The sequence below is a fragment of the Eptatretus burgeri genome, chromosome 14 (genome assembly GCF_056783735.1).
Source record: "Eptatretus burgeri isolate ZD-2024b chromosome 14, Ebu_testis_v1, whole genome shotgun sequence".
Lineage (NCBI taxonomy): Eukaryota > Metazoa > Chordata > Myxini > Myxiniformes > Myxinidae > Eptatretus > Eptatretus burgeri.
This window is the reverse complement of record NC_140974.1, coordinates 33,945,934-33,961,717: the sequence shown is the minus strand read 5'-3', so window position 1 is coordinate 33,961,717 and position 15,784 is coordinate 33,945,934. Positions and strand designations below refer to the sequence as shown.

General features: G+C 45.0%; 1 protein-coding gene across 7 annotated transcripts in view; it reads left to right on the top strand.

Annotated features, from left to right (window-relative positions):
• Positions 1 to 15,784, top strand: part of RABL6 (RAB, member RAS oncogene family like 6) — a 71,838-nt gene that overhangs the window by 6,139 nt on the left and 49,915 nt on the right. For all 7 annotated transcript variants that reach the window (XM_085854321.1, XM_085854320.1, XM_085854319.1 and 4 more), the window contains exons 2-10: positions 5,116 to 5,264; positions 5,464 to 5,598; positions 5,748 to 5,795; positions 6,368 to 6,420; positions 6,532 to 6,623; positions 9,552 to 9,692; positions 9,834 to 9,939; positions 10,070 to 10,173; positions 10,873 to 11,053. In XM_085854321.1, coding sequence (XP_085710447.1) covers positions 5,129 to 5,264; positions 5,464 to 5,598; positions 5,748 to 5,795; positions 6,368 to 6,420; positions 6,532 to 6,623; positions 9,552 to 9,692; positions 9,834 to 9,939; positions 10,070 to 10,173; positions 10,873 to 11,053 — 996 coding nt within the window. In that variant the 5' untranslated portion in view covers positions 5,116 to 5,128. The remainder of the gene's footprint in view (positions 1 to 5,115; positions 5,265 to 5,463; positions 5,599 to 5,747; positions 5,796 to 6,367; positions 6,421 to 6,531; positions 6,624 to 9,551; positions 9,693 to 9,833; positions 9,940 to 10,069; positions 10,174 to 10,872; positions 11,054 to 15,784) is intronic.

Here is a 15,784-nt window from a genome sequence, read left to right as displayed (position 1 = left end):
GATCTGTGGCATCCATGCTGAACTTCTCAAGGCTGGTGGAAATGCTGCACGCATGTCGTTGCATGCAGTTTTGTGCTCTGCCTGGAACACAGGCATCATCCCAACTGACTGGAAGAGGGACCTTGTTGTTTCTCCCTGAAAGGGAAGGGTGTTCGCCAAGACTACAACAACTACGGAGGGTGACGCTGCTTTCAGTGCCAGGCAAGGTCTTTGCAAGGATAATTACCTCCGCCAACGAAAGTGAAGGAGGTTATGTTTTCACCCCTTTCTGTCTTTGTTGGCTACTCTTAGAGCACCCTTATTCTGGACATTTCCATCTGTCTGTCTGTCCGCGAAACTTTGGTCAAGCCTTGGGGCTAAACCACTCAACCGATTCCAATGAAATTTGGTAGGTAGGACCAATATTTCTGGGAATCGTGTGCTTTCGAATATGGGACCCCGGGCCCTAGCAACAGCATAGCAACGGCCCTTTAAGGTAGTCAAAAAATCGAAAATTTTTTTTTAAAAATCGAAAATTTTTTTTTAAAAATCGAAAAATCTAAGCTTAGAGTTCTGTGTGCAATCTATCTAGCGCCCTTCATGCCAATTTTCAGCCCTAACAAAATATATTTGTAGGAGGAGATGGGTTTTGGGAGAGTACATGTCGAACATTTCAGAAACGGTTAATTACGTATATCTCTAAGAGAAAGAGTCTGGTTTTGATGAAACTTTGGTGAAATGTGTACAATGTGGCTGGGATGTACACAAAAATGAATGGTTGCTATACACACCTCCGTTGCTTAGCAACAGCTAAAATACTTTATCGTACATCGTACACTTATTGTGGACTGTACAAAACAATCAATACCTCCGAAACTGGACCTCCGAGAGACCTGTTGTTTTTTGTGCCCAAGGAGAATGTCTTACAGCATCATATAAAAAAATAAAATCTTTAGCGAATAGATAAATGGAATTACCAGGGCTGCCATTTGTTAGAGTCTCTTTGGAAACATGCCTGAAATTTCACAAGGCGGGTTTCTGTGCGCAAACTAAGAGGGCTGTGATAATCATATTTATTGTGCTAAATTGATTGATAGCAAGTACATGAATATCGGCTAGTCGCGTCGGTCAGCTTTCCATCTAGAGCGAGCAGCCATGTCGCCTACCGGCTTGTTTGTTTGTTTGTGTACAGGATATCTCAAAAAGTTGTGGAAAGATTCGGATGAAACTTGGTGGACAGGTTGGGTGTGTCATAATGTAGAATTGATTCAGTTTTGGTGAAGATTCGAATCCGAATCCGGGATCCGGATTTGATACTTTCTTTCGTGATTCTTCACAATTGAGAGATGGGGCTGAACTCGTATATTGTGTACACACACACACACACACACACACACACACACACACACACACACACACACACACACACACACACACACACACACACACACACACACACACACACACACACACACACACACACACACACACACACACACACACACACACACACACACACACACACACACACACACACACACACACACACACACACACACACACACACACACACACGTAAGCATTTAAGGTCATTTTTCCATGCTAATGCAGGGGTTAGCCTTGTGGGCCCCATGGCGATCATGAATATCTTTTTGAGGCAATGTTTTTTTTATGGCCAGATGCCCTTCCTGACGGCAACCCTTTAGTTGGATACGGTGTCCCTATTCCAACCAGGGCATACAACACCTGTACACTGTTACTCCTTTATCCAACCTCGGAAGGATGACAGGCTGAGTCGACCCCACCTGTTGTTAATTCAGCAGCCAATTTGGCTCAAACTCAGGATCGAAGGATCTCAAGCCATCCACCCTAACCACTAAGCCAACACCAGGCTTAACTAATATATAGCACGATATCTCAAAAAGCTGTGGACAGGTTGGGTGCGTGGCGAGGATAAATTGATTCGATTTTGGTGAAGAACCAAATCTTCTTCCTCTTCCTCTTCCTCTTCCTCTTCTCCTCCTCCTCCTTCTCCTTCTCCTTCTCCTTCTCCTTCTCCTTCTCCTTCTCCTTCTCCTTCTCCTTCTCCTTCTCCTCCTCCTCCTCCTCCTCCTCCTCCTCCTCCTCCTCCTCCTCCTCCTCCTCCTCCTCCTCCTCTTCTTCCTCTTCCTCCTCCTCCTCTTCCTCTTCCTCTTCCTCCTTCTCCTCCTCTTCTTCCTCTTCCTCTTCCTCTTCCTCTTCCTCTTCCTCTTCCTCTTCCTCTTCCTCTTCCTCTTCCTCTTCCTCTTCCTCTTCCTCTTCCTCTTCCTCTTCCTCTTCCTCTTCCTCTTCCTCTTCCTCTTCCTCTTCCTCTTCCTCCTCCTGTTAGGGGTCACCACAGCGGCTCATCCGTATGATCCGCATAGTGATTTGGCACATGTTTTACGTCGGATGCCCTTCCTGACGCAACCCTGGTCGCCTCTTACGACACAGGGATATGGTACACCTATTTTAACCACGGTATACACTGGCCCAGTATACTGGTACTAATTTCGCCGACCTCGGAAGGATGACAGGCTGAGTCAACCCCCTGGTGTATTAATTCAGTGGCCCAACGGGGCTTGAACTCAGGACCTTTTGGATCCCAAGCCGCTGCCCTAACCACTGCGCCAACACCAGGCTTTGGTGAAGATCCAAATCCGGATCTTGATACGACAATTATTTAATTTTTTAAGTGATTCTTCACCATTGAGAGATAGGGCCAAAAATGATATTTCAAAAATGTAATGGGCCCGATATGTTCTCGTGGATCAGACATTGTGTGGCGGAGGTATGCGCACCACTGAGTGCCCTTACAGTTCTTGATACGGTTCACCACCATCTGCTTGAGCACCAGCGTCCAGAGCAGTCAGGCTTTACACCAAAGGGGTCAACGATTGACCTTGTCCTTGCCTTTCGGGTCCTCGTCGAACACAGACTAGAGTTTGGGCAGGGGCTACTTACAGCCTATGTTGATCTCTGCAAAGCATTTGATTCAGTGATTCGGGATGCCCTCTGGAGGATTCTTGGTCTTCTTAGGTGCCACTAAAACTGATCAATCCGATGTCTGAACTATACTCTGGTGCTGTGAGATGTGGTGATACCATCTCCGACTTATTTCCAGTTGTTACTGGAGTTCGTCAGGGGTGTGTACTGGCCCCCACACTTTTCAGCACGTGTATGGACTGGATTCTGGGGAGGATGTTGTAGAGATCAAGCTGCGGTGCATCATTTCGGAATATCAAGATCTCTGACCTTGGTTTCACAGATGATGCAGTCATCTTTGTGGAGACTCTGAATATCCTTTTGGAGGCCCTCGAGGTGCTGAATGAGGAGTCCGAGCCACTGGAAATATGTGTTTCCTGGGTCAAAAGTAAGATCCAGGCTTTCAATGACATCTTGGATGCTGCTGTCCTTTCTGTACCTGTTTGTGGTGAGGAAGTTGAGGTCACGGAGAGATTCACTTACCTTGGCAGTGATATTCATGTCTCTGCTGTCTGTGAGCCAGAGGTCAACAGACGTATGGGTTGGGCCTGGGGAGTCATGGATTTACTGGATCATGGGGTGTGGCGCTATCGGTGCCTGTGTGGGAGGATGAAAGTCGCAGTCTTTAGCTCGTTGGTGTTTCCAGTCTTGCTCTATGGATGTGAGACTTGGACTCTGACCAGGGATCTGAGCTGGAGACAATTCCGTTGGCATCAGGTCTCTTCGGAGAATCCTTGACTATCGCTGGTCGGACTTTGTGTCCAACTCCTGGTTGCTGAGAGAGACTCAAATGAGATTTGTTACCTGCATAGTCCAGCTGTGGCTGTGTGGATATGTAGCTCGTTTTCCTGACGCTGTTCCTGCTCACCAGATTCTCTCAGCGACAGAGCCTCATGAGTGGAGGAGGGCCAACCACGTTCCTCGTGGTTGTAGCAGGTTGATCATCATGTCCCCAAATCGTCCGCATTCAATAGCTTCCTGAGAATATCATTTCATGCTGAGAATATCCTGAGAAACTCTGCAACCTGTAAATGGGTATGGAAAGAAGGGGACTAGTGGAGCAGAGGTTAATGAGGGTAGAGGTGATCCATGGGTAAGGATAGAGGATGACATGACATGGTGGTGCAATGCCTGCGTATATTGGAGGAAAGCGTGTGAGTGAACAAACTGAGGAAGGCAGTTCCATAAACTGAAGAATAGAGAAACAAACGAGTTGTTCATTAGCACTGGATAGTCCTGCTCAATGAGGCCATTGGTGCTGAGGTAGCTGAACGATCTCCTTGGAGTGACCCAGAGATCCCTCACATATTCGGTGTTGTGCTTTTGCCTTCATGGGGCCAGGACTGTACAGTCTTCCATAATGTATTTTATTTTGTGTGGGTCGGCCTGGCAGAGGTTGCAGGTGTTGTCGAGTCTGTTTGTACTGTATAAGATGTGGGTGGTGTCCACAGTGCAAGCGTCAAAGGGAAATGCAATCAAGAGTTGAAACAAAGGAGTTAAAGTGTGCAGTGAGCCTGGATATTGTCAGATTAACCAGGAGGGGGTTATTGGAAGGATGTGTGACCTGGAGGGACAGGGGAATGAAAGAAAAGAGGTAGCATGACCAGAAGAGAAGCACTAGAATACAGAGGGTCAACCATCATGTATGCTGGGAAAGAACAGCAGGCCATGTCCTCCTCCTTTGGGGAGGTCCCAAAGAAGCTTCAGTGGTTAGAAGAGATGAATTCCCTTCTTCTTGGAGGTCGTTCTTCCAGGTCAGAACCCAATTGATACACATTTGAGTCGAAGTAGCAGACAAACTTGGATTGGGCTCTCCAAGCTCCATTAATTATAACTTACAATTTCAGGAGCATTGATTTATTTGTTTTCCCCTTCAAATGACTGTGTCTATTGATGCTTTTGAAAGTAGCTGTGTCTATTGATCCAATAATCACGTACTCTTAGTATTGCAGTATTCTACAGGGTGAGTCAAAAGTCCGGAAACTGAAACTTCGGAAGGATAGGAAAAAACAAACAAACAAACAAACTTTCCGATGTTTCTGAACTTTTGGCTCACCCTTTATGAAGTGATCATGGTCTATATTCAATATTTTACATTGTGGTACATGTGTTGGTAATGATGTCTTTGAGCAGAAAAGAGAGTTTGATGATCTCGGCATGGCGGAAGTTTTTGGGTGCCGAGCCGGGCCCCAATTCGACGAGGGACAAGGGGACCCCAGCCGGGATCCATTCCATGGGTGCATCTTTACAGAGGAAGTTCGCCAAAGGAATCCAGTACAACAGTACGTGTTTAAGGAAAAAGGCAGGGTGGAGAATTGGGAGATGTCATGAACTAGCGTTGCTTATCACTAAAACCACCGCACGCGTTCACTTGTAACTTGTCAGTGTGGAAAGACGTTCTTGGCTTTTCAACATTTTTCGAGTAACGAAGCATCCTGTTGGTGTTGTGGTTTGTTGTCTCCGACCGTTCGTTACCCTCAGTGAAAATTGTGATACGTGGTGATCGAAACACCGGAAAGACGGCACTTTGGCAACGATTGCAGGGGCAGCGCTTTGCAGAAGAGTACCTACCAACGCAGGAAATCCAGGTTGCCTGCATTCAATGGAACTACAAGGGTCAGGATGCTTTCCTCACCATTTTCTCATGTGTAACCTTGCGTTTCTTCGATCAGATTGGCTCTGAATTTACACACCCGGTTATATGCAGTCCAAGCAATGGCACAAACATGTGACACTGCCATAATCCTTGTTTTATGCATTTTCAGCAACAGATGACATCGTGAAAGTGGAAGTTTGGGACGTTGTGGATAAAGGTGAGAACTCGGGTATTGCGACTGGGTTTTGGATCCCCGTATCATTGTTCGAGCTGAATGTGTGGATATTTGTTTGAGGGGTGTATTTGTGCGATTCCCTAGGCATTGGAATCGCAAGCTAAAGTAAAGTCCGAATAGATGTTTACATCCAAGGCTTCCCTAAGATATGGAATTGTTTCGTAATGAATCATATACCTGATCCTATTTTAATGCTGAGCTATTCTGGAAAGAAAATTGCATTTGTTTGTGGTTATTTCATTCGTGACCAAAACTTAAGAGGGTATCAACCACGTGGCCTGGGTTAACGTAATGTTGTACTCGTTTAAAGGACAGCAAATATTTGGGAATTGTCTAAATTTTCTTGCAAAAATGTACACCTATTCTTCTAATGATGGAGGCACCGATGACATCATTTATGACCACGTATGGCACAGTGATTACTCCTGTTTTGATATGGATTTGTGATGAAGGTGATATTTACTGACATGAAAAAAACAAATCAAATTACATCGATTATTTGCTTGTTTCTGTGTCAGATTGCATAACATCTCCATCTCTCTGCCGTAACTCAGGGAGAAGTCGGAAGGTTGGAGACTGCCTGAAGTTGGAGAATGACCCTCCTGAGGTGCAGTTGCTTTGCTATAGACATCTCAGTAAGAGTTCTTGCTTGTTTAGCTGCAGGTTCAAATGCTTCATGGCAGTTTTGTTTTGTCTTCTAAATAACCGTCCCCATTAGGCCGAACCTGACATGGCCCTGGATGCCCAGTCTATTGACGTTTATAAGGACTGCCACGGTGTCATCGTCATGTTTGACATCACCAAGCAGTGGTGAGTTTGTCTAGATCATTTGTTGTGGTCCTTTTTCAGCAATCTGAATCCATAGTTGCGATATCCAAAACTGTGTTGCTTAAGCCTGTATCTCACTGGGCTGCGACAGCTCACGACGAGTTGGAGACACCAAAATGCGATAAAACAGCGATAATTTTCACTTGGAATCGCACTGAATTTATACTAAAACACATTTGCGTATGTCTCACGAATATTGCACGAATGCCCCACGAACTCCCGGCGAAATTTGGGATGAACTTCGCCTGGAGTTCGCATACATGTCGCACGACATTCGCGCGACGTTCAGGTGACAAAACTGAGATTTTTTTTTGGCACATGCAACTGTCGTGCGACGGTCACACGACAGTCGTGTGACCATCGCGCAAATGTCATGCAACAGTTGCACGACAACTGTGCGTGACAATTGAGAAATCGGGACCATATATATATATATATATATATATATATATATATATATATATATATATATATATATATATATATATATATATATATATATATATATATATATATATATATATATATATATATATATGAGGCCTCTCCCTTCCAGCAATCATATTGTCGGTTGGGAAACGAGTAAGAGAGTACCTAACTGAGTACAACAATGATGTGGGAGCTGTGCCCTGGCAGAACAGGATGGTGGGATTACAGGAGAATGCTGACCAAGCCTGATTGTTCAAAATGTTCTGTTACTTGTCAACGTTGCACCCACAAACATTGTGTGTGACCCAATTGTTCATCTGCCTTAATAGGGGCTTGTGAGTGTGACCATATTTTGTGTGTGACCTAATTTATGTAAAAATATGTTTGACGTGATTTAGGAATGATGGGAAGGTGAAAGGAATGATGGGAAAGTGAAAAGTTTGCATTGAAGGCCATTACTCAGAACAGGAGAGAAAGAGGCCAGACAATGCTGGTTTTACAATATGGACTATTTGTTGTTTTTTTTTTGTTTTTTTTTAGTCATATCTGGATTGAACTATTGTGAATCTATCTACATTACATTGCATGTCACATTTCTCGCACCTTCTGACTCACAGAAACTAAATTGAGAAGGGTTCGAGACCGGTTCGAGTCAACTGCGACGACTCTGTGACTATTTTGAGATAAAATTTGTCGCACAAATTTTTTGAACATATTCAAAATTCCAGCGACCCCAGAGCGACGTCCTGCGACTCACGTGAGGAAATTGAGAACCACCGCGAACGTTTCCAGACATTTTGGAGAATCCCGTTCGCATTTTGTCGCGAGCTGTCGCAGCCCAGTGAGATACAGGCTTTAGGAAAGCAAAGCAACGCCAACTTGTAAATGACTTGCTTCGGGCAGTGGGGAAGTCAACCAAAGCACTTCGGAGTTTTTGTAAAGCCTCCCCTTCCTCTCCCCCAACCCTATCTCCTTCCAAATTCCAGTTTTTCCTTCCTGAGTTTCCTTCTGTATCCATCTTGCCCACCCCACAAGTCCTCTCCTACCCCTCATTACTCCCCACATCCATTATTTGTCCAAATCTCCTTATATCTTGGCCTTCAACTCTGCTGTTGGTGTTTTCCTCCTCTTTCAACTGTTATTTTTTTTCCTGTTGTGTCCAGATCCATTCAGTGTACTAATTCTACCTCTTCCACGAGCCTCGACTATGTATACAAAAAAAATCGCCCATCTTTGACATTTTATCATTGTGCGAAGGAATAACCGCAGAGTTTTCTTGATGGACCTTTTTTAAAGATAAAGGAAAAGTATCGGGTTGAATGAGTGTGCAGTAGTGACATTTCCATGAAGCAAGAAGCAGAACGACAATGGGGACAAAGGTGATGAAAAATATGATGGAAGACCAATTCCATCGAGTCGGAATGCCGCATTTTATTATAAAAGTTAAACAAAGGTTTCATCGTGGTGTGTTTCGAGATATCATGATGTTTACCGCAGCAATGGATTCGTTTTTCGTTAATTTTGTGGCGAATGTCATGGATTCAGTTTTTTATTTTTTGTTTTATTCAACATATTTGCAAGTGATACCGAGTTGGGAGAATGTAGCACGTCCATGAAAGATAGTGTCGCATAACACTTTCCAAAGATAATGGCCAAGCTTGCACAGACCATTTTGACGCTGTCAGTAATTTATAATACTTGAAGAATGATGATTATTATAAAACTGCTTTTTGTGTTGTTGCAAAAACAAGCTTCTTGAAGAGTAATCATTTGGAATATCAATATTTCGGAAGTCGATGCAAAATGGGTCGGCCCGTTAGCATTCCCACCCGAGCTGCGGACTCGTTCACTTTTTGGATGTAGGGAAAACCCCTGGTTCAAATACCATACACTGTACATCAATGGAAGGAATTGGACATCAATGTCCATTGCCTACTGATGTCCTTGTAATTTTCTTCAATGTACATTGATGTCTACGGTCATCTGTGTCCTCCATGAAATTTATGTACAAGCCCCACCCCCCCCTCCCCTGTGGAGAGACCGGTTATTGTACAAAAAAGAAAATTTAAATCCTGCCAGCATAAATCTACCTGATTACCTGCACCACTGCCAATGTGAAAATTGATATCTTTTTGGGACAAAAACCATTGAAGTTTGTGATCTTTTAAAAAACATTTTTGGTGGTATGTCGCTTCCCCATTGGTCGTCCGATGGTAAAAAGGGTAAGTTCAAATAAGTAAATGAGCAAGCGGAATTTGTTGTCAAGAACCAAAAAATGGATTGTAGTTCTGAAAATCCATGTTCAACACTTTTCATGTGGTTGCAAAATGTTTCCAACATTTGTGCTCAATTCCAACATCCAGGAATGTGTAGGAAACATATGCCTTGTCTGCTGCGCAACTCCACTAGTTGGTGTTCTCTTCGTTTTTTATGGCTCTGTTTTGTCCGCCTGCTTCTCTGTGTCTGCCGTTGGACTTCCAGGACGTACAGCTATGTGGAGCGAGAGATTCCTCGCATTCCTTGGCACATCCCGGTGTGTGTCCTTGGAAATCACCGTGATATGGGAGAGCACCGAGTGGTACTACCTGACGTCTCTCGTGCATTCCTCCATCATCTTCAGCGGTACACTTTGCGTTCAATTGGACCTATTTTTGTTTTGGTGGAGACGCCACCTTCCCCGACTGCTGTTATTCAAAAACTTGATCCAATGCTTCTTTTTATGCATTTGCACTTTTCATTCCAGTATCTTGTCTTCCATTTTAGGTCTCCTGGAGCATCCTATATTACGTATGCTGAATCTTCAATGAAGAATGGATTTGGCCTTAAGTTCTTGCACAAATTCTTCAACATCCCCTTCCTACAACTCCAGGTATAATTGTAATGATTGCGCCCCATGTATGGTTTATCAACGTTCATGTGATATACAACCACGGTTAACTTCATCTGGGTTTGTGCTGCTCCCCCTCCCCACCCCCACCCCCCCTCTTCCCTGTGATCAGAGGGAGACTTTGCTGCGACAACTGGAGACAAACCAACTTGATACGGACGCTACGTTGGAGGAACTTTCTGTTCATGTGGAATCGGAGGAACAGAATTATGAGTTGTGAGTTTTGTTCATACCGCCATTGTCATCACTTCTCAGGCATCACATATGTTAAGATATCCATGCCGTGTGCAAGTTATTTTTCTATGCCATACCCTCCAGTTGACGAGTTTCAAACATGTTGATGAGTTCCAAACTGTGAAATCTGTCTGAATGGATGGGGGGGGGGGTGGAAGGGGGGCATGGCCAAAATGATACCTCTCTCACACCTTCTTGCCATGTGGTGATCATAACTATAAAGTTTGGTGAATTTCTGCTCAACCATACAAGAGGAGATAGCGTGACAGACAAACAGACAGACAGACTGATGGTGCCAGTGACAATATCCCCCCTCACCCCCCCCTCCCCAGTTTTTTTTTAATTAGTTTTTTTTTTAATTTTATAATAAAATAAAATAAAAAACATACCTAGTGAAGGCTTCTTAGTTGCTGTGATTGATGCTGCAAGAAATGCAATGTTTGGAGGTTTGAAAATATTTCTGGAATAACTTTCTGAATGTATCGATGAATCAGTTAATGAGTTCCTTTTCTAGCACTTTCACTTTTAAGCAAAATTTCAATTTTATCACCTCACATCTCAAATGAGTTTAATCTTACCCTGCTTACCATCTAAACACTCAATGCCATCAGCGTTTTTTACTCCAGTCCATGTCTTACCTCTATCACTCTCAACCATAACCTGAGGTTCTTCATGATATAGATTTCTGGAGATGTTGACCAATCGGACGCGCAGTCCAGCACCACATCCAGCAAATCCTGTGGACAACCCAGTCAGCGCAGGAGCCCAAACTCAGGAAGTGGACAATGGGCAACGGCAAACACCTCCACTAACTCCACAACCCTCTGTTGCACCTGCGAGTCCAGCCACGTGTACAACGGAGGTACTTTATTCACAATGTTGCAGTCTGTTTTAATCCCAAGAAAATTTGATTGTTGTGAACATTGCACATTCTGCAGCATTGTTTTTTGTAATAAGGTTTCGTCGTATGCTGTGGAATGTCACAAAATCTGGGTTGAGTGTTACGGGAATGCTGGCCTTTTATTTGCCATCTGTGGAAGAGCTAAAATGCAATTTTCTTCATTGTCTGATAACAAACGGGTATCAGGCACAGTTTGGGTTAGGGGAGTCAATTATTATCCCCACACTTTTTGAAAAAAGGAGGGGATATTGTAATCTGATCCGTACGTCCGTCCATCACACTATCTCCTCCGAAACGGTTGGGCAAAAATTCACCAAACTTGGTAATTATTATCACCACATGGCAAGAAACTCCAACAGCAGTATCAATTTGGGTCCTGCCAATTTTAACGCTTTTATTCCTTTCATCCACTGTTAATGAAAATAATATTAATATTTTGTAAATATATCTTCTGATTATTGGGATTTTCTTTTTGGGAGGGTGGGTGGGGGACTGGTGGGATAGGGTTGTGAGAGGGAGTCCAAAATTACCCTACAGGTTTATTTACTTCTCAAACAAATGGTCAAAAAGCTTTCAAACACTACAGTAGAATTTCAATGTATGTACTTGATCGTACCGTGTGCTGAAGGGGCTATTCCAGAATGTTTTGTATATACTGTGGGATCCCGCTATTCGTGGATTTGCTATTTGTGGATCCCATGTATTCGTGGTTTATAAAATGCAACAGGCGTTTTCCCAAAATTTCCCAAAGAAATTAGGCGTTTTCGTGGTGGTTTTTTGGTTCGTGGGTGCCAGCAGTGATAACTATTTTCATTGTGTCTGTGTGTCTGTCTGTCTGTTTGTGACTCTCTCCAGAGCATAGCTCCGTGACGTTTGATGCGATCTTGATGAAACTTGGACACAAGTTAGATATCATGGTATAGTTGTGTCTTTTATATGAGGGGTGTCCCATGCCCCTTGTGGGCGGAGCCACGCCCACTTGAACTTTTTATTTATTTTTATTTTCTTATTCTCTTTTTTTCCTCGCAATTTTATTTCCTAGAAGCTGTGCGTAATGTCCATAAGTACAACATATAAAAAATCCGATTTGATTTGGTCAATTTTGACGGAAGAGAGGTTTTTTACGGTAAGGCTTCCTCAGAAGCTTCCACAAACTCAATTGTACCTATCGTGGCATTGTTCAATAATCCCCACGAACCATCATCGCCTCCTGGCTTGTTTCTTCTTTTTTTTTGCAGGTGGATTCACGGTTTTCCACAGGATTTTTGATTTTCCCTCATCAATCATTAACCACCGGGAACCTATCCCTCCTTTTTTCATTGAAACAATGCCCCGCTATTCGCGGATTCGCTATTCACGGCATTTTCCAGGAACGTATCCCACACAAATAGTGGGGTCCGACAGTATTTGCAGAGTACTCTGCTGAAACTGCACTTGACCTCTGTGGGGCATGACTTCCCTGGAAAAACAAGGGAGTCTTGTGTTATTTCAACAACTAACTAAACTCTGGCATTGTGTTTGGAGTGACCGCTCTAAGTCTCGGAGGTCGGTAATGGTCCAGATCATACCAAAGACCTTAATAATGGCATGTGCTGCTTTCTCGCTTGACATTCAGCATTTAGAAGCTAGAACATGGACAAACTCCATTGGTCAGCATCCCCTATCGAGGGAGATTTCTCCCTAAAAGTGCCCCACTGATTGGAGAGAAAAGCACCGCCACTGGATGGCACCGCCAGCACGCAATGGTGTGTTGCAGGAAGTTATTTCCCCCAATGGCAACCGCTCTTTTTATCTGACGTCAAGTCCTGTGTTCTTTGCTCCCTCTATGTACTTGTGAGTGTGTGATTACCTCCACTACCGAAGGTGGACAGAGGTTATGTTTTCACCCCTGTCTGTCTGCTTGTCTTTTTGTGAGCAGGCTATCTCAACAACTAGTGGACTGATTCGGATTAAATTTGGTGGACAGGTTGGATGTGTGACGAGGGTGAATTTATTCCATTTTGGCAAAGATTTGGATCCAGATCTGGATACGAGAATTTTTTCAAACTTATTCTTCACCTTTGAGAGACGGGGCTAAAATGATATCTTCCCCTCCTCTTCTCTTTTTAAGGGGTGAGATGCAATGGTACCAATCTTCTGCCCTGCCTTCACCATGATACTCCTCCATCTCTCTCTATACTCAGCCATTCTCTCCACTCTACAACCACCCTCTCCCCCTTATTGATCACACACACGTAGACACACACACACACACACACACACACACACACACACACACACACACACACACACACACACACACACACACACACACACACACACACACACACACACACACACACACACACACACACACACACACACACACACACACACACACAATCCTTCCATCTCAACCGAGCTGTTAGCTTCTCTGACCTTACTCCCTTTTCCTCTGAGCAATCTGTCCTACCTCTTTCCTCAGACCTTGCTCCCTCAACCTATCCACTTTCATTGCCATTTTTTCTTCCCCCATCCACACCAAGTGCCCAGCCCATCTCAGCCGGCATTTCACCAATCTCCCCGTCTAGCTCATCTGCACACCAATCTCCACCCTCAATTCAATCATCCTCCCTCTATTCACCCTCTCCACTCCTGCAATCCTCACAACCCAGCTGTTCTCACAAGCCTGCCGCCTCTATTATTGTCTCTGTCAGTGCCACTGTTTTCAGACTGTAGAGGTAGGCTGAATGTGCACACAACATCACAAGCTTCCCTTTCTGTCTGCCATTCATGCCTCCACCCTCCTCCGCACATTCATACTCACCCGAATCCTCCGCATCTCTGCCTCCGACTTAACATTCCCGTTCACTGTTTCCTCCTTCCCAGACACTCAAACCTATTTCCCTGTCTGATCTCCCACCCCTCTAACCTGATAATAATTTATTTTTTCTGCCGCCTGACCCACATCACCTCGGTCTTATCCACACTCATCTTAATCCCATGGTTCCCAAATGTCTTCTTCCATTCCCCCAGTAGTCAAACCCCGACATGCATGGGGGATACGTGGATACCTGAAAAATGCCTCGAATGTCGGGGCATTTTTTTTTAAATTTTTTTTTTTTTTTACAATGTGGCCTAGGCTTGTGGAAGAGCGATGAAACAGAACAAACTGGAGGGGTACTCGGTAGAGCGCATGCCTCCGTCACTTAATACCTGATCCACGAGAACAAATCGGGCCCAATACGTTTTTGAAATATCATGCTATATATCGTTTTTAGCTCGCCTGTTCAAAGACCAGAGAGCTATAGCGATAGCGTCAGCGTGAGCGTGAGCATGAAAATGTTAAAGATTTTGATGCAAGTTATTTTTTTCCTTTCTAATGTTTTTATCTACCACACTATTTTTTATATGCCCCATATATATATATATATATTGTTGCGGATTCGCGCCCGCCGGCGTGCGAGCGGCCACGTAACTCGAATCGCGGCACGTCGCCCACCGGACGGACAATCCCGTCGTGACCCTCTCGGACTAACGCCGGGAACTAGTCACGGGTGGACCTTTCGGCCTCACCAAGATCGTGCCAATCGGACCCCGCGTGGGATAGGGTTGCTCGCCAAATTCGACCTACCTAAGTACCCACACGGAGGGTAGACCGGGCGATCGCACCTCGCCGCAGGTCGACTTCGGACACGGGCCACTTTAAGCGACCCGTTCCGTACTATCGGGATAACCGAGCGGTGTTATCGTCGGCCTCGATGGTTCGATTAATTATTGGGCGTATTTAGCCCACGACCAACCCTTTACGTGAAGTAAGATGGAGATTCAATAAAGGAAAAGACGAAGCGAAACGGGAAAAACAGTTCAACATAAAGCACATTTATTTCGCGATGAATGGAAAGCACACATATACAATTACACCAAAAGCAAATGTAAAAGAAGAAGAAACACACAATAATGCACAAAAAGCAAATGTAAAAGCAAAACACAATGCAGATCTACCACCGACTACCGAGCACACGGCAACACTTATACAGTTTTACTTCACAGACGGCGCCGACAACACATATATACTCAAAGCAAAAGAAAAGGACCACCCTCAAGGATGATGGGGGCAGACGGGCCTGGGGCCGAGACCGCGTCAGGCCTACCCGTCTGGTGATGAGTCGCAAAATGGCGGTGGCGCCCCGACTCCGCGGGCCTCGCGGACAGTGTCTGGAATGGGGTGGGAACGGGGCCCCCTTCTCGCACTATCTCAGCGCGGGGGGAAACAGGAGGGGGTTGTTGATGCTCGGGGGAAGGAGGATATCTCCCTGGCTCGGGTCCCGCGACGAGCGTCTCCACCACGACCTCGGTCGCGTTACCGGCCTCTCCTCTCCGCAGCTCCCCGACTCTGACACGAGCACCCCCTCAACTGCCTTCGCCGCCCCCACCTCTCCAACTCTCCACAGCTCCGTCCAACTGCCTTCTCCGACTCCTCTCTTGACTGGCTCTTCCCAACTCAACTCCGAACTGCACTTGACTGACTCAACTACGAGCGAACGCGGCCCTTTATAGCCCCCCGTGGCTTCGCTCCTTCACCTTCGACCCTTTACCTCTGGCTGGCTCCCCATTGGACAGAGGAAAAGTGGGCGTGAATGCTTTTTGATCCATGAATCTGCATATAGCGATATTACTCCGATGCACCTGGAGGCGGGGCCAAATCGCCCC